General features: G+C 40.6%; 1 protein-coding gene across 1 annotated transcript in view; it reads left to right on the top strand.

The window, feature by feature from the left end:
- Window positions 1-18,810, top strand: part of DGKI (diacylglycerol kinase iota) — a 387,457-nt gene that overhangs the window by 270,837 nt on the left and 97,810 nt on the right. The window contains 1 exon segment of the mRNA XM_066262376.1: window positions 1,567-1,667. Coding sequence (XP_066118473.1) covers window positions 1,567-1,667 — 101 coding nt within the window.

Raw genomic sequence — 18,810 nt, 5'->3', positions numbered from 1 at the left:
CCTAAAATATAGTTTTAGAGAAGAAAATTAGATTAATTTTTTCCTCTACCTCTTCCAGAATTGCAATGAAATTAAATGCTTGTGTGTGTGTTTGAGGTAGAAGTAGCAGTATTCTGATAGTATTTTAAAAGTATCAATTCTTCCATCCAGCCTTTCTTCTTTCTTTCTTCCTTCCCTTCCTCCCTCCCTTCTCTTTCTTTCCTTCCTTCCTTCTTTCTCTCTCTCTCTTTCTTTCTTTCTTTCTTTCTTTCTTTCTTTCTTTCTTTCTTTCTTTCTTTCTCTCTCTCTCTTTCTTTCTTTCTTTCTTTCTTTCTTTCTTTCTTTCTTTCTTTCTTTTTCTCTCCTCTTTCCTCTCTCTCCCTCCCTCCCTTTCTCTTCTTCCCTCCCTTCCTCTTCCTCTCTCCTTCCTCTGTCCCTCCCTTTCTCCTGCCCTTCCTTCCATCCTTCCACCATCCTTCCTTATTTCTTTCCTTCCCCTTCCTCCCTTCCTTTCTTCCTTCTTTATTCCCTCCTTCCCTCACTCCCTTCCTTTCTTCTTTACTACCTCCTTTCCTCCCTCCCTTCCTTTTCTTTATTGAAATGAATTAAGGAGTAATGCTGTTCTTTCTACTTGACTCAGTGGTGACTTTTATCCCATATTATGAGAAAGGAGAATCAATCCTCCATTTGAGAAAATTATCTGAACCAATGACATCCAAGTACACAAGATAATATTCAAGGACAAGTGGAACTGTGTCATACTAACATATTGAAAGAAATGTACTGATCTGTAGCGGTGGTGATGAAAACTAATGTGTTTTATTGAACAAATACTCATAATTAAACTGTTTTGAAAACATGACTTAAGAATGCAGGTAAAGAAATTGTGAAGATGAACCAAATGCCTCAGGAAGTTTGGTGCCCCCCTCTTCCATATTGTTAAACACTCTGAACTAGTACGGCTTGAATACTTTTAAAATGAAATACATGCTTTGTTCCCTTCCCAACAGAAGTACATCCTGCATGTGTTAAATCTTTGTCTCCGTTTGGCAGCTCAGAAGCTCCATCACAGGCAGTCTCTGCCGGAGGACGTCTGTCCCGAGAGGGGCTCTCGGGACTAGTGAGGGGTCTAGAGCTGTTTCAGCCGCAGTCCTGTGCTTTTAGGGCACTTGGCTTGCTTCTGATCATTTCCCTGTCTCTTCCGAGGGTCAGGTAGCCATGTTTGGTTGTCACGACGTATTCCCCTATCTCTTGACTGCTCTACGCCACTGCTCGCTGCTTTTAGGTCTGCTGCATGCAACTTACTGGGGAGCAAACCCATGCTCTTATGAGAATTTCCCCTAGATTAATAGCAGATATGATAGGAGTGGTCTCCAGATGCTTTCTCTGCTTATTTCCATGCCCTTAATCCCACTCTCAGAAACTTCAGGTTTCTGGAGAAGTGTTCTCCTGATAATTGCTGGTTTGACTGTGAACTTTTTCTTCTAAGCACGAAGAGAGGATGTCGCCTTTGGTCCCTGCAGGGGCACGTGACTCCCAGGTCCGCTCCTGGTGTTTTTGTCTGACTGTGCGGTTCTTGTTTTGCAGTCCCCAGTCTGTCCCAGACCGCCTGAGGATCCGCGTGAACAAAGTCAGTTTGCAAGACTATGAAGGGTTCCACTATGACAAAGAGAAACTCCGGGAAGCCTGTAAGTTGGACATGCCTGATTGGTTTCCTGTGATCTGCCCACCTTCTGCTTCTTGACCCTTCTTGGTTTGATGGGTAGATCCGTCTTGTATCTGAAAACCCTGGTGAGAGGGATGAAGGGAGGGGATGTCACACGTGAACCCCGAAGGATGACATGTGGGCTGAAGAAAATGGAAATGGAAGAGGAAATGAAATCATTTCATTCATGATAACAAGAAAGCACAAAGTTGGTGACACCACCTGGTCTAGTAACATCTAGAAAACTCTTGAGACAGCTTACCTGTCTTCCTGGAAGCTGGCATTGCCAAATACTGTCCTCATGCTTCATGCAGGTGTGACAGAGTTATCCATGATGACACGTCCGACACTTCTAGCTATGATGTGATTGTATGATGTCACAGAAAGGCCCCGGGATACTCAGTGTAATGATAAATTGATTCATTGATGGTGTGTTATTGTTTCTAAAATGTTAGGTTGAGTTAACATATGAATTATTTCTCCATGTTTCTATTTTCTAGGCACTTCTTTAAATATACAGCTGATTTTCAGGTCACCCCAACTGTCCTTCAGTATTTATTGGACACTTTTTATATTCTAGTCACTGTTTTAGATCCCTGTCTGTGTCATAAGACATGAGAAAACTGGGTAAACTAGACCAGAAGATAAGGCCCCAGATGTGTTAGATGTTAGCGTCCTGGACTCCCCCGTAGTTACGGAGGCCAGTAGTCCATTGCAATGAAGTCAGAGGAAATCAAGACTGGTGTCCAAGGACACGGGAGGGATGCCAATAGAAAGAAAGGCATTTTGTACAGAATCAGAGATTTATGCATTAAAACACCAAACTGGCTCCAAGAGTGAATCTGCCCGGAGTTGTGGAAGACACAGTTAAAAAGGGCAGGGATGGAGTGGGGGAGCATCTCTAAGACAATGACTTTGAGCTCTAGTTCCTGAACCTGTGGCCTGGTGTGGGGTTTTGTGGATGGAAATCCTGAAATCTAAGGACCCTCTCGGGTGGATGCAGGGACTTTTGGATCTGGAGGTGACAGTGAGCAAGGACCCAGTTCCGTGTTGGTCCTGTTACATAGCAGGGAACTCTGTGAGATCACTGTCCTCTCAGTTCTCTCTGCTGCTTCAACTTCCTCCGTCCACTTAGTTCTGTACCATAAACGTCAGTACCCCTTAGTTCTGCCCGACCCTTATCACTCTTACCCTTCACTCTCGTTTCCTTTGCTAGGAAAGTCGGAGATGGAGGAGGTATAATTCCCTGCATTGCTCCTTTTTGTAAATGACAGATTGCATTTTTCTACTGTCAGTGAGATTGTAAGTGAGAGACTAGCACAAAATCTAATCCAATCCAGAATGTGATGGGCATATATGTTTGCAATGGGAGGTCTGGCTGTGAGGTAAATGAAACTGACTTTCAGAGGTCACTAATTGTAAAGAATAGTGTTTCATGTTCTTTCTCGATTCAAACTTCTAAACAAATAGATTATGGGTACTGTATTGAAAATTAAACAAGAGAATGGATCTCAAGGGAGTGCTGTTGGGCAGTTTACCATCAACTCTGAAGGAAGTCAATCGGCAATAAGGAAACATTTGGAATTTTTGGCTTCTCTGTGGATTTCAACGATCTGTTCTATCTTTTCTATGCATTATCTGTTCATCGTCGGCATAAATAGTTATGACTTGAGTTTTTACAAGAGAATGACATTTCTTGGCAGGCGCTTTAGTCTCATATCTTAACACGATAAAACTTCTGTGTGAGAAAATTTCCTTTATCAAATTGAAGGGAGGTGATTTGGTATAATTATAGATCCAACAAATTCAGCAGTTGTCATTGAGACCCAAAAGAACAAAGAAACACTCCACGGAGGGATCAAAGAGTTATCTCATTCTAAAGATTTGGGTTTAAAGAACACAGTCTGCCCTGACCAGGAAGTTGTGCAGTGGATAGAGCATTGTTGGACTGGGATGTAGAGGACCCAGGTTCAAAATCCTGAGGTCGCCAGCTTGAGCACAGGCACATCAGGTTTGAGCGCGGGGTCACTGGCTTGAGCATGGGATCATTGATACCACCCCATGGTCGCTAGCTTGAGCCCCAAGGTCCCTGGCTTGAGTGAAGGGCCACTCGCTCTGCTGTACACCCCCCCCCCCCCGCTGCCACAGCACATATGAGAAAGCAATCAGTGAACTAAGGTGCCACAATGAAGAATTAATGCTTCTCATCTCTCTCCCTTCCTGTCTGTTTGTCCCTATCTGTCCCTCTCTCTGACTCTCTCTCCATCTCTGTCAAAAAACAAGAACAAATCTGTTCATTAGAAGTAAAAGTAGCCAGCTCACTCACTCTGCTTTTAATATATGGTGATGATGCTTCTAGCCCAGGGGTTGGGAACCTTTTTGGCTGAGAGAGCCATGAATGCCACATATTTTAAAATGTAATTCCATGAGAGCCATACAATGACCCGTTTACGTTATACATTATCCAATAAAAATTTGGTGTTCTCCCAGAGGACAGCTGTGATTGGCTCCAGCCACCTGCAACCATGAACATGAGCGGTAGGAAATGAATGGATTGTAATACATGAGAATGTTTTATATTTTTAACATTATTATTATTTTTATTAAAAATTTGTCCACGAGCCAGATGCAGCCATCAAAAGAGCCACATCTGGCTCGCGAACCATAGGTTCTTGACTCCTGTTCTAGCCCCTGGTGGCACAGGAAAGCTTGTCCTTTGGGGTTATTACTTGTTTCTTACTCTGTTTTGCTCGGCTTCTCTTGCGATTAACTACAGATTCCTGGGAGGGTTGGCAGAGGTCAAGTTGAGTATAAAGGCAAAAAAGCCAGTTCAAGTTCATGGGAAACATACATGCCAAAATAGGCATCCTATTTCAGAAGCATTAAATCAATGAAACCCATAGAACACATCTAGATAAAAGGGATTTTAGGAATGTACTGATCTGCATCCTAGAAGCAAAAAGGGAGTGAATACTCTTAGGTCATTTACTTATTGTCGACATTCAAAGTCTGAACTAGAGCACTACTTACTGTACATGACTGAGTTTAAAATATTAGTTCCCTTTCTTGATGATATACCAAGTGATTCATCTAGGCATCGTGGGCTGTTGACCATCACTGTTTAATAGAATCTTGTTCTTGTGTCTGGGTCATGATTTATATTACCTTGCCAATTGAATGTTTGTAGTCTAACAAAGCCCTACTTCCCATCTGGAAGGCAGGACTCCTTGCTAATTACAGGGCGGCAGCCCTTTTAATTGCCTTGTTTATTTTAGCATATAAAAGGATGGCCCTGCTACTTCAAATACATTTCATTCTCCTTTCATTTAGCCCCAACTCACCTGGGGGCATTTACCCTAAAATAATAGCACAAGAAGATGAGTCTTTGCCTGTTCCTCCCTGAGCTCTTGCTGGTAAATTTCAGACTGACTTATAACAATTAGAGTCTGATTCAGTGGCTTTATGAATTACCAACCCTCGAGAAAATGGTTATGATGGCCAAGGGATGAAAATCTATTCAACTTAAGAGGTGGACCTTACAGAGAAAGTAGCCATGTTAAAAAAATTTTTTTCTTATATTTACAGTAATGACAGTAGAGACTCACTCTTATAATCTGAATGAAGTATAAAACAGGATCTATTATAAAGCATGTAATCATATAGTTGTTGGGCCCAAGACACGCTGCCGCAATATCTCTCCATAGCATATTGATTATTTTGGATTCAAGTTACTTACTTAAGAATGGCCAGTGAAAGAAATTCCCTGACCTCTCTGTCCCCCTAAAAGTAGAAGATAAATCTTCCATGTTAAGGGTACTATTTTTGAACCTGGAGGCAGAATTCTCTTATTGTGAGATTTAAAGAACCCAGAGCCAAGGAGTAGGTATAACAAACCTTGTTGCTTCTTTATTAATTTGCTACCTACCCATGCCCCAATTCTGTTTAGGTTCCTCACTAATGAACACCCAAACCTGCTTAGATTCCTCTCTGATGGATGCTAAGTCATTTGTCCTCTCAGTTCTTCACCAGTGTATTGTTTGTCTAAACAGTATTAAAAGGTGCCTGGTTTGATTATTTCTTTGAGCATCATTTTGTGATTGGAGTATTATGTTATAACTGCCCATGCATACGTATTAAATGGTTTCTCTCCTGCTAATCTAGCCTTGTGTCCATGTTACGACTTTATTATTAGTCCAGCTGTAAGAACTAAAGAAAAATTGTGGGGGGATTATTCTTTCCTTTCCCTGATTTAGTCTAGATGAAGGATAATTGGCTTTGAAAATCTGTTGTCTTCTGTCACCATGTATTTGGCCCCTTTACCCTTTATTATCCCCCACCCCCTTTTGACCTTGGGTAGCAGCCACACAATACAAAATATAGATCACGTATCATGGAAACACACACTTGAAACCTATTAACCAATGTCACGCCAATAAATTTAATAAATTTTTTTAAGAATTTGAAAAAAAAAAAAGAAAGCCTGCTATATTTCTAACTTGAAAAGAGTTTTCTTGATACATAACATATATTTTTATCTCTAGAATAACCTGATAGTGGCCAAGATTTAACTCTGTCCCATGTAAACTGTCTAAACTTTACCGCTGGCTTTGCCTTACTCTGCACATTTGAGTTACTGGGATGATTCATACAAGTCTGGGGCTTGAAACACAAAAGCAAAACCTAGTTTAGAATGAATTGAAAACAGATGTAGCCTATAAAGGTAGGCGGGGACTAACTATTTTTGTATAGTGAATAGAATGTTCAACAACCCTCTACATACATTGGCTCAGGATAATGGATATCATCTGGATATTTATAATATATAATATCGAATACCAGTATATTATTTTCTGATAAAGACTAATGATATTGTAATGGAATTTTCCTGTTGTTTTTTTTTCTTTACTGACTTCGTAGAAGAGTCAGAAAAGTTTGTGTTTGAACTCAGTTGCAACCTTGACAAAGTAATTTCTCTAGTGACCGAATACTTCACCTCTCAAATGAGAAGACAGTTGCAGCTTCATACGGTGCTGGGGGTTAAATGTAATCTTGGACATGAAACTCCTGGTGCAAAAATCCGGCCCATGAGCATGCTCTCCAAAATTGGTAGCTAGGATTGTTGTGGTCGCTGTTGCTAGACACACTGCTGTCATAGCGTGCCTTTATCTCAGGCCCAGTATCCAAGCTCAGGGCAGCTGACCTCTTCAACTCATATCTCTCACTTCATAGTGCACACACTGCCACCCACCATATCACTGTCGCACATTCAGAAATAGAATAGAAAATGCTGATAAATAACACAGAAAGGGTGTGGGAAGGAAATATAATTAATCATTCAATTCACTTTTATTGTGTCTACTAGTTCAGAGACTGCTATGACGGCAAGATGTTTAAACCTACGAGACTTGTAAACACTGAATGCCCGTACTTGGTGATTTGGGCAGATATCTGCAAATTCCCTTTCTTAAGTCTTAATACAGTCTCATACTTGCATCATCTGGTAGCCAAAATGGTGAGGCCATTCGTTCACTGATGCATCCATGCCTTCAGAAACTGTATGTGCATCAGTTCTGTGCCAGGTACCACATTCGATGCTAGGCAGTAAAGGTTGAAAACATTATCATTTATTCAGTACATATTTATTGAGTGCTTACTCTGAACAAACAGTGGTGAACAGACACTAAAACCCCTCAAACAGAAACAGTCTCAGATTTGCTGGGGTATGTTTATCATGTGCCGAGGACTGTGAGAGAACTACAGAAACACCACCTGTTTTCCTACCAAACTCCATTTGCAGAACTAAAGGAAAAGAATATATCAAATATATACACAAGAATGAGAAAAGCTAATCTAACCTCTAATTAGTTGGATGACCTTGGGCAATGCATTTTTCCTTTTCAAGCCTTATCTGCTTAATGCAGTGGTTAAATTAGGTATTTCCTAAGATGTACTATATCATAATAAATCCATAGCCCTCTAGACATTGCATAGGGTTTAATTTTTTCCTCCTGAAATGTTTCCTTAGTAAAGTTTTTAAAACTCCGGCATCACTCATTGTAATGAGTATGAGCTTTAGAAAATGGTGTTAGTGCATTTTGCTCCGTGCATTTGCTAGGAACACTGATATATACACATATATATATATATATATATATATATATATATATATATATATATGTATGTATTTCTATCAATTGCTTCATCTGAAATTGAATCTTTCCCCCTCATTTAACAAGTTGACAACCAAGCTGTTCAGGAGAGATTAGGCCTCTGTTTGGTAGCGGTTGGCATTCCATTTTGAAATCTGAGTTAAAGAATGTCAATCTGTCTTCTGAAGGCCATTGTCCATCCCATTGCAAGTGTGTTTATGTTTAGTCTTTTTTTCATGAGGTGTCATTTACCCAGAGTTTTGTGATTAGTTTCTTTCATAGTTTTTCCTCTATTTTTTTCTGTGTGTATACATATATATGTGTGTGTATATGTGTGTATGTTTTGTCTGTAATAAATATCTTATTTTTTAATTAAAAACAAAATAGTAAGTAAATATAATAATACTTAACCCATATTATACTGTTACAGTGAGTTAGGAAATTTCTTAACTTTTCTGCACATGTCATGTAATTTAATTCTTCCAACATCTTTGTGTGAGACAGATAGTATTCTTAGTCCCATTTTACATATTGAGCAACTGAGGCACAGAAAACTTAAGGAAACTGTCCAAGGGCCTGACATTTGGAATACTTATTTACTCACCATGCTCTCTATGTCCACTGAGGAGTAGTTTTTATTTTCTTCTATATAATACCTTTCATAATACATTTGTTTTTAAACCTTCTCCAATCCCATTTCAAATGCCTTTTTGTGTTTTGACTTTGTCCTAATTTGCTATACTCTGGTTTTTTGGGCAGGTTTCTCATTTTGGACCTCTCTCTACTCTCATATAAATAATCAGTTCATAAATTCAACAAATATTCATGGGCTACTTGCCCCATTTCTGGTACTGTTTCAAATTATGGGGGTCTTGAAAAGCATCCATGTCCACAGAGCTTTATTCCCATGGGAGAGGAAGACAAATAATATAGTAGAACAGGAAGTGTTACCAGGGAAATAAAGCAAAAGATGACAAACGATTCTAGCTTTGATAAGGCTATCGGGGGTGGGGGCTATCCAAAGAGATGACATGTAAGTAGAGACCTCAAAGGCAGAATGAGCACACACATGGATTTCTGGCGGAAGAGTGTCCCAGATAGAGGCAACAGCGCATGCCAAGGCCATGTGATGCCACAGTCCTTGGAATGGTGAATGAACACCAAGGACGCTCACATGGCTGGAACGTGGCTGGTTGCAGTGGGGGTGGAAATGATTTTGAGGTTGTAGGAAAGGACCAGCACACAGATGGGACTTGGAGACCACAGAGATGGATTTGGTTTTATTTAGCGTGTCATGAGGAGGTTACTGGAATTCTTTGGAAAGATGTCTAATGACATGAGTGCATTCCTTCTGAATCATTCTGGATGCTGATTGCAGAATTGGTGGTTGGGGTGCGAAGGTGGAAATAGGGGCATCGGTACAGGCTAATATGCTCTGGTGAGTGGGAGAGGTTGGGGCACTTGGCAGCAGTAGCAGCGTTGGGGAGAAACAGATGGTTTCTGGATTTGGAGATAATACTGGTAGCATCAGATGATGCATTAGCCGTACTCTGTAAGGGGAAAGGCAACTGGAGGATGCCTCGCTCTGAGGTTCTGGCCTCAACAATGTGGTGAACAGAGGAAGGGGAGATGTAGAGTACCCAAAGGAAATCAAAGGAAGCACAGAGTGAGATAGAAAAAGAAAACAAGATCAGGAAGCTTGTTGGTTGGAAGCTAAGAGAAGAAAAGTGTTGTATAAAAGGGATGACAACTATGTCAAACACTCTGGAGAGATGGAGTAAGGTGCATACTAAGATAGAAGATGGTTATTAGTGATATCACAAGAGGTTGTCTGGTGAATGGGGACAGAGGTGCTGGTCAATAGAGTGCTTTCATATGCAAATGGCAGCAGAGAAAGTAACCCTCACCCTCACCCCCACCCCAGATTGCTGTGGAATCAAGGGGAGAGTTTCCTCTAATCTATAAAATACTATAGCTGTGTATGCTAATGTGTGCATGCTGATGGGACCAATCCACTTGGAGGGTAACTCGATTGAGAAGACAGAGGGCCAGCTGCAGGAGCAATGCCCCTGAGTAGGGGGAGATGGAGCTTGTGTTTGGGGGGGGGGCGGGGTCTCCAGAGTACAGGGAGGGAATGCAGAGGAGTGGGTACAGTGGCTGCAGATGGGGGTATTTGGGACAAGGGAGAAGCAGAAGTTCTATTCTAATGACTTTACTCTGTGAATAAGAAACATGCCTACTAGCCAATAATAGAGAGGGAGGGCATCACTGTTCAAGAAGAGAGGAGAAAGTTTGAAAGTCAATTTGAAGAGCAAGACAATGAGTGGCCTTCTCTAAAGAACTGCTGAACAGCGCTTTAGATATGAATCACAGAATTCATTAGCTTTCATAAGCACATAGACCAACTCCTCAGTTCCTGGGGGTCTTGTCTTATAAATGAGTTCGCGCTCTGTCTTCTGACTTCAAAGATTCAGATGCTAAGGGGAATGGTAGGTTGAAAGATGACCTTATTTTTAATAGAACTTTCTTTGTTGTCTAATTCTATGATCCAAAGCCATGCTTTGTTTATAAGAAAATAAGTGTCTTCAAAGCTATGCTGCATTAGATGTTAATGTTAGGTCTCAAATGAGGAAATGAGCCTAAAGGGTTGATGATAATATTCAATCATTTTATTGTTAGAACTTAGTCCTTGGTAATGAGAACAATCAATTACAGGTATATCCTTCAGTCTCTTCCCAAAGAATTGTTTTTCCTTTTCTTTGGCTTATTCTATGCACTCACACAGACACACAGTAATGACCAGTTCTCGTTGATGGTATGCTAGCCTGATTCAATTTTGTTGTCACCTTTCCAGGTTGACAATTCTGGGATGTCAACTCAGATAGTAGTTAGGTGTCTCTTTAAAGACTTCTTCCAAGAGTCTTATATATAAAATTGTTACATTATTTGTTGTGTTAATGTGAGAGTGACATCAGTCACTGCAGAGTCATGACATCATATTTATTAAATAGTAACACCTGGTGTTTGCATGGTCCATCAGGGTTCACAGAAGGTTCTCGTATACATGATCCACAGGTTTTATCACAAGAACACTTAAGAGTCATATAGTTATGGTGGGATTTTAATAAGAATTCTCATCTTATCTCTCATTTTTTTGTAAAGACACAGCTCTGCATTTATAGAAATGTATTTTTAAAAAGAGTTGGCATCATCATTCTTGTTATTAATTGGGTTTCCTGGCAAACAGACTCTGACACTTTTGAGTTTTTCACGTGGGAGGTTCATTGGGGATTCTCCAAGAGGCGACAACAGCTGTGAAGAGGGCAGACTGTGGGACGGGGTGGATGAAGAAACCGAGCTGGGATGCAGTCACGACAGAGGATGCCTGCAGGGACATTTAATTTAGATCTGGGATGGCCGCTTAGAGTTGTCTCAGTCAAGGTATGGAGGATTGGATATAGGTCAGGCTGTCCCCTGGGAGGGACACGCCTTGAGTGAGAAAGCTTCCTTTCTGGAGAAGAAAGCCATGAGCAATCAGCAGAGCTAACACTGCCACCAGCTAAGGGGCTGAGTGCCTCAGTGCCATCATAGATCTGGGTGGGTCACTTCTGCTGCAAAAGCCCCATCTTGTCTATGTAACTCAGCACCTGATGCTTTAACCAATGCCAGGAAGGAAACACCCTCATGCCAAAATCCTGAGTCTGTTCATCCACTTCTTCATTTATAACTATTTTATTGAATACCTACTATGTACCCAGCGCTGTTCTAGTTCCAGAGGATTAGACTCCTATGGTCACTAGCCTCCAAGTTTCTCTCTATATTCTTTGGCCTGATCTCCCTACTCTTTTAAAATCAGGAAATTGGAATACAAGTTAATGACTTCTTTTTAGAGGTGTCAGAGTTAGCTAAGTAAAGTACAACGTAAAATGTGAACAGTGACCTTTTCTTAAAAGTTCTTTTTGGCACGGTGTTGTCAAACCAAATATTCTCGGCTCAGAATTTGAGTAATTAAAATCGGAAAACTAAATATAAGGCAGTCTAAATTCCGGCTATGTCTAATCTAACAGTACAGTCAGAGAAAGCTCCAGATTCTTAACAAGATGGACATTTCTATACATGCTTTCAATTTATTTGTAAAGATATTAAACTGAGTGGACCCTAGGGCAGAAATATGTGCTAGGCTGAAAACAAACTCTTTGCAGATGGGCTCAGAAGCCCAATTTTGTGTGCTAATTACCTGGGTAAAAGCTGCAGGTCTTTCACAGATCACACTGGTGGAGAGCACTCCTTCTTAGTACTTAGTGGGCTCCCTGTGTCCCCGATTCTCTGCCGCTCGCTCGGAGTCACCAGTAAACAGAATTAGAGAGTTCCTGAGGTTGTCAGATGCTAAGGGTGTGCTTGCTCAAAACTGCCCTGTTTCAGATATCTGTACAACAGCTGTCTGTGCATAATTTGTTTACTCTTTTTGCTTCCAGAAAGAGACTTGGGCTCCTTCAGCAGATTTGAGGAAATCTTTCTGTCATTAATTCTCAACATGTAGCCAATCAGCTCAGAAACTCAGAGCGGCATGACTAATGGTGTCCCCAGCGTCTCACTGTTGGTGACCTTGCCCGTCACCGTACAGTGTGATGGACAGTATGATTTTAAAACTGTGCAAGAGATTTGAACCAGTGTCTCTTACCATCCTTCTGAGCATTAACTAAGCTTTGGGGACAGTTAGGCATCTTTGCCTCATACTTAATGCCTCATCTGACTTTCACATGTACTTGGCAGGCCAGGCCATGTAGCCAAGATCCAATGTCACAGGCATGTGTTTGTTATCTCCCTCCCAAATACTAGGGCAGTGGCAGTAAGTTGTCACTGGTAGTTCTGCCCTGTAGCTAGGATTTTGTAAATATTATCTTCTTGATGAGTATACCTGGAAAAAATTACATTATTTTTCCAACGTCCCTTGTCAAATACATTCTAGAACCTCTCAGTCAAAAGCTTCTGTCACATTTAACACTGGGAAAGAACTCCAAGGAGTTTTATGTGTCATTTTGTAGTACGAGAATTTCATGGCATGTGACATTAGGAATCTGCTTTGAGATGGAAACTGTCCATCAAAAATAGGCATTTGCATCGTTGTCAGTAAACTTGCACGTCAAGCTGGAAGATGCTGACATTTCGTAGAACTGTTTGATCTGGACTTTTGGTTTCTATTATTTATTAGAAGAGAGTATGGGGCCTCTGCCCATACTTTCCCCTGGCTTATCACTGATCATGCAGGAATTCATTAGGAGTAGGAACAAAGAAAATTCATGCAATTTTAAACATGTTAGCCATGATTGGGTTGCATTCTCCCTCCGACTCCTAATTTGTTCAGTAGACTGACTGCTTTAACATCCTTTTATTCTGGATCATTCTTTCTCCCTTCTGCTTTCCTGTGTATCGTGTCCTGTGTGCCAACGACTGGAAAGAGACATAGGAAAAAAAAAATCTGTAATGAATTCTTAGTTCCTGTTGTTGTGTGGTCTAGGCTTTGGGTGTGTGTCTGTGGAGCATCTCCCTTCCTCCCCCTTCCTCCCCCTTCCTCCCCCTTCCTCCCTCTTCCTCCCCCTTCCTCCCCCTTCCTCCCCCTTCCTCCCCCTTCCTCCCCCTTCCTCCCTCTTCCTCCCTCTTCCTCCCCCTTCCTCCTTCTTCCTCCCTCTGCTCTTGGTTCTTCAGGTTTGGGAATAGGCTTTCCCAATGTGCCTGTAACAGTATTCTATCATTCTAACACCAAAATCCCTTTCAGATATTTTAAGTGTTATCAACTGTCTTTGAGACATTTGTAAGTGATCTTAGCCATTCATCATTATAAGAACTACTTTCTTTCATATTATTTTTATAATTTGTTTCCCCTCACCCCCCCCCCCCCCCGCTCTCTATTCCTTTTTTATTCTGTACTCCCTCTAGCTCCACTGGCCTCAGTTCACTGTGGTATTGAGCAAGTTAGAAAACGCTTGCAACTCTAAACATGCCCACTAAACAACTTTGAGTCACCCTTGGTCATTTTCTGTGCTGTCCAATTGATCATAGAGCTGAATCTTTGACAGTATCTCTCTCTGGTATGTCTCTCCTTTCTTATCTTTACTGTCACTTGTTTATTCCAGACTTCACCATTACTCATGTCATTTACTCACCTCCTTGCCACTCACCTTGTCTCCCATTCATTTGTCAACCACATCTCTGCCAAGGATTTGCCGAAAATGTTGTCATAGAATGATTGAGCTGGAAATTAAACAGGCAAGGAAGACCGTCAAGCTTCTTGCAGTAGGAAGGACCAAGTGAACTCAACTGCTGAGTCACAGGTGGGAGAGTTTTTTAAGCTCTGGGATGAGCTAGTAGAAAAGTAGTGGAGGACATTAGTGGAAACATTAGTGCAGTTAGGCTACCTGTGTTTGCTAATTGTCACTTATCAACAACAATTAGTTAAGTTCCTACCTACCCATTAAGACTGAAAGCTAGGGCTTGAGGAAGACTGTCTTCCTCAATGATTCTATTTCAAATAAATGGCTCCCAGGTATTTGAGATTTTCCCAGGTAGTCCAACTGTCCAGAGGAGATTTACATCTCAAAGGTGGCAGAGAGAGAATTTACAATTGAAAGTCTTCAGTGTAAAGAAAGGGTCTATAGTCAGGGGGAAAAAGCTATCTGAAGTTTAGTAAAGCAAAGGAGAACATTAAGGCCTCCTTGATCGATATAAACCTCAAATCTTTGGCCCTGGCTGGTTGGCTCAGTTGATAGAGTGTCTACCTGGTGTGTGGGTGTCCCGAGTTTGATAGTTGATTAGGGCACACAGGAAAAGAGATCATCTGCATCTCCACCCCTCCCTCACTCCCTCCCCTTCTCTCTCTCTCTTTTTCTCTCTATCTCTTTTTAAAAAATTTTTAAAAATTTTTATATTTTTACAGAGACAGAGAGAGAGTCAGAGAGACAGACAGGGACAGACAGGAACGGAGAGATGAGAAGCATCAATCATTAGTTTATTGTTGCGCGTTGTGACACCTTAGTTGCTCATTGATTGCTTTCTCATATGTGCCTTGACCGCGGGCCTTCAGCAGACCAAGTAGCCCCTTGCTTGAGCCAGTGACCTTGTGTCCAAGCTAGTGAGCTTTGCTCAAACCAGATGAGCCCACACTCAAGCCGGCAACCTCGGGGTCTCGAACCTGGGTCCTCGGCATCCCAGTCCGACACTCTATCCACTGTGCCACCACCTGGTCAGGCTTTCTCTCACTTTTTCTATCTTCCTCTCCTGCAGCCATGGCTTGATTGGTTCGGGCAAGTTGGCCCTGAGCACTGAGGATGGCTCCATGGCCTCGCCTCTGGCACTAAAATAACTCAGTTGCTGAGCAACAGAGCAATGGCCCCAGATAGGCAGAGCATCGCCTGGTAGGGGGCTTGCTGTGTGGATCCTGGTTGGGGTGCCTGCAGGAGTCTGTCTCTCTGCCTCCCCTCCACTCACTTAATAAAAAAGAAAAATCTGAAATCTTTATCTTCTGATGAGAACTCTTTAGCATCTCAGCTCCTTAGCATAAACCCTCCCCCAAAACACCAAAGCGTCTGGCCTTGGCTCACCACCTTTTCACTCTTGCAACTACCCCTCTTGCTAAGTCCTAAACCTTTGCTTTTTCTCATGCCTTGATTTCTTAGCATCTAAGGGTGGTCTAAGACTTAGAGAATTCTATTTACCTACGTTATTTTTCTTCACTTGGGAAATAACTTTTCATGTAAGCATGTCCTGTCTTGGGAAATGTGCAGCTCCTCTGGGTTCTAAACACGTTTGGTTCTAGTCTGTCAGAATTCCTACTACAAGGTGCACGATCAGCATGCTAATCTTATGTCACTCCACTCTCCCCCACCTGTGACACCTTGAACGCAGGTACTCTGTTGTACTCAGTGTTGTTTGCCCAACTTGTAGCACTAGAGTTGTCCCTGGCACAAGAAAATCTTCAAATGTGTGCTGAATGATAAAGTGAGTAGTCTACGGCCATACCACCCTGAACGCGCCCGATCTCGTCTGATAAAGTGAGTGACTTGTATACCTGAAAAATATTTTGGCACAGTTTCTTGTACACATGATACACATTTGCAAAATCAAGTGAAAATGAATACCAGGAGTTATTACTCAAGATGATATGTGCCAAAGCATTTAAGAGGATTAAAAAAAATGAGTTGTATGTCCTTTGAGCTGCCTTCTCAGGTAGTATATTATCAGGATAAAAAGGAGAGCTCGGTGTGTAGTTTGGAACACAGATTTGTAAAGAACCTGCCTGCTAGTTTCTGGACACTACTTAGTTACTTTTATCTTATGGGTGACATCTTGAATTAACTTCGGAGAGGACTTGGTTTAGCCCAAGCTGCAAAGTTAGAACGCTAGGGTCATTTTTAATGACAAGGAACCAGGGGTTGTGACACCTTTGACAGACCCAGGCATGGCATGTTGAGGTATAAAGTTCTTAGAGTGTCATGTTTTGATTTTTTTTTTGGTGCTAATATGCCTGTCAATTTCCCCTGTTGGTTACAGGTGATCAGTGGGCAGTAAATGATGACAGGTTGTTATAAAATGGACTGTGGCAAACAGGGGGAAACCACTGGATAGAAATATTGCCAACTCATTCTGTTTAATTATTGTCAGCTCTCCAGTTAGAATTTTAGTTCCTCAAGACTCTGACACATTTGGAACTAATGATGTAAAATGAAGAAATTCTGCTTGTCCCTTACCATCTTCCTTTATGGCCCTATCTTGCTCTGGTGCCTGTCTTGTCGCCTTGATTTTACTTCTAGTCCCTTGTCCCCATTATCCTACTGACTTTCTGTAGAGTGTTAATGCCATGGGTAAGAAAATAGGTAACCTTTGTTTTTCTGTGTGTCATTATTCTCCAATATCAGCATAGTGTCTGTCTATAGGAAATTCAGAACAATTCCCTTTCTCTTGCTTTTTTACTTTTTAAGTAGTAAACTTTATTTTGATTTTTAGGCTTAAGTTGACATAAAAATGAAGTAGAAGGTGCAGAGTCCCATATATTCCCTCAAATGATCCCAGCACTTAGAGTGCATGTAGTTTCTATTACCAAAATTCTGCATTAGTGTTGTACATTTGTTATATTCAATGAGCCAGTGTAATACATTACAATTAACTAAAGCCATACTTCAAACTTGGATGTATGATTATGTTCTACAGTTTTATGGGCTTTCACAGGTATATGACATGTACCACTGTGATGGTATCCTACAGAATAGTTGTACTGCCTTAAGTACCCCTTGGCTCTACCTATTCACCCATCCCTCTTCTGTAACCCCTGGAAACCACTGATCTTTTTACTGTCTTCATAATTTTGCTTTTTCCAGAATGCCATCAAGTTGGAATCAAGCAGTATGTGGCCACATCAAACTGGCTTCATTCACTTAGCAATATTCATTTAAGGTTCCTCCATTGTCCTTTGTGGTTTGAAAACCCAATTCTCTTTGTTGCTAATGTTTTGTTGTGTGATGATCAGTTTGTTTATTCATTGAAGGACATTGTTTACCTATTGAAGGACATCTTGACTGCTTCCAAGTTTTGTCAGTTATGAGTAGACATACTAGAAACATTCATGTGCCAATTTTTGTGGGACATAGTTTTCAACTCCTTTGTGAAATTGCTGGATTGTGTGGTAAGATTTTTTTTACTTTTAGAAGAAACTAGCAAGCTATTTTTCAATGTGAAGATACTCTTTCACATTTCTACCAGCAAACAATGAGCGTTCCTTATGCTCCACATTCCCACCAGCATTTGATGTCAGTTTTTTTCAATTTCAGGTGTTCTGATAGATAGTGATACTATGTTGTTTTAATTTGCAATTTTCTGATGCTGTGATATTGAGCACCTTTTTCACATAGTTGGCTTATCTGCCAACTATATGTCTGCTTTGGTGAGATGTCCACATCTTTTGTTCACTTTTCTTTTCTTTTTTTCTTTTGTTCACTTTTTAATTGACTTTCTTATTTTTGAATTTTAAGAGCTCTTTGTATATTTTGAACACTAGTCTGTTGTCACATATGGGTTTTACAAAAATATTTTTTCCAGTGTCTTAGATTTTCATTATTTTAACAATGCCTTTCACAGAGCAGAAGTTTTAATACAGAGCAGAAGTTTTGATTTAATGTGGTCGAACTTACCAATTTTATTTCTTGCATGGATTATGCTTGTGGTATCTAAACATGTCATCGCCAAACACAGCTTACCTAACTTTAATGTTCTTTTCTATATTTTTCAGACTCTTGGTTTTATAAGACTATAAGTAGCTTAATGGAAAGCAAATGCATACTTGACATAAACTGAATTGATTGTCAGTAAATCTAACATTGATGCTTAAGGAAATGTCAAGTTTTTAATAAACATATCTCTGAATATTAACATAAAATAGTCATTCTAAAATTACCTATATTTTTGATGGTGTACCATATTGTTCCAAATCCCTTCTTATTTTATGAATGTCAATGCTGTCATTATATGTATTGGTCTTTTTTAGAAAGAGACAGCCTTTTTATTTTGCCTCCACAGAGTCTCTGCAATTCTAGTATTTTTATGTATATATTAGAGCTTAAAACCCAACCTTTGCAAACCCTTGCAATTCTAAGAGGCTTTTCTTTAAGGTCTCATACCTTCTTTTAATGATCCCATTGAAGGCAGTTTTGTTTGTGATTTGAACAGGTAAATCAATTATTTATTAATTGATTTAGCTGCAGTTCTGTTTTAACAACAATTGCCCTGTAACGGCTCATGTGTCATAAAATCAAATCCTTTCTCTTCTTCTTTTTCTTCTTTTTTTTTTTTTAAATACTGAGTTTTCAGCCCTGTCTTTCCATAGTAACACCTCGCTGAACACATCACAGGATCTTGCAGGGAATGAAATCCCTGCTGTGAGTTGTCTCTGTTTTTATAAATTTTAGTGTCAGAAGTGACTCTTTGCTT

This window comes from Saccopteryx bilineata, chromosome 2 (assembly GCF_036850765.1).
Source record: "Saccopteryx bilineata isolate mSacBil1 chromosome 2, mSacBil1_pri_phased_curated, whole genome shotgun sequence".
NCBI lineage: Eukaryota > Metazoa > Chordata > Mammalia > Chiroptera > Emballonuridae > Saccopteryx > Saccopteryx bilineata.
The sequence above is the reverse complement of the archived record's forward strand: the minus strand, read 5'-3'. Positions and strand labels throughout refer to the sequence as shown.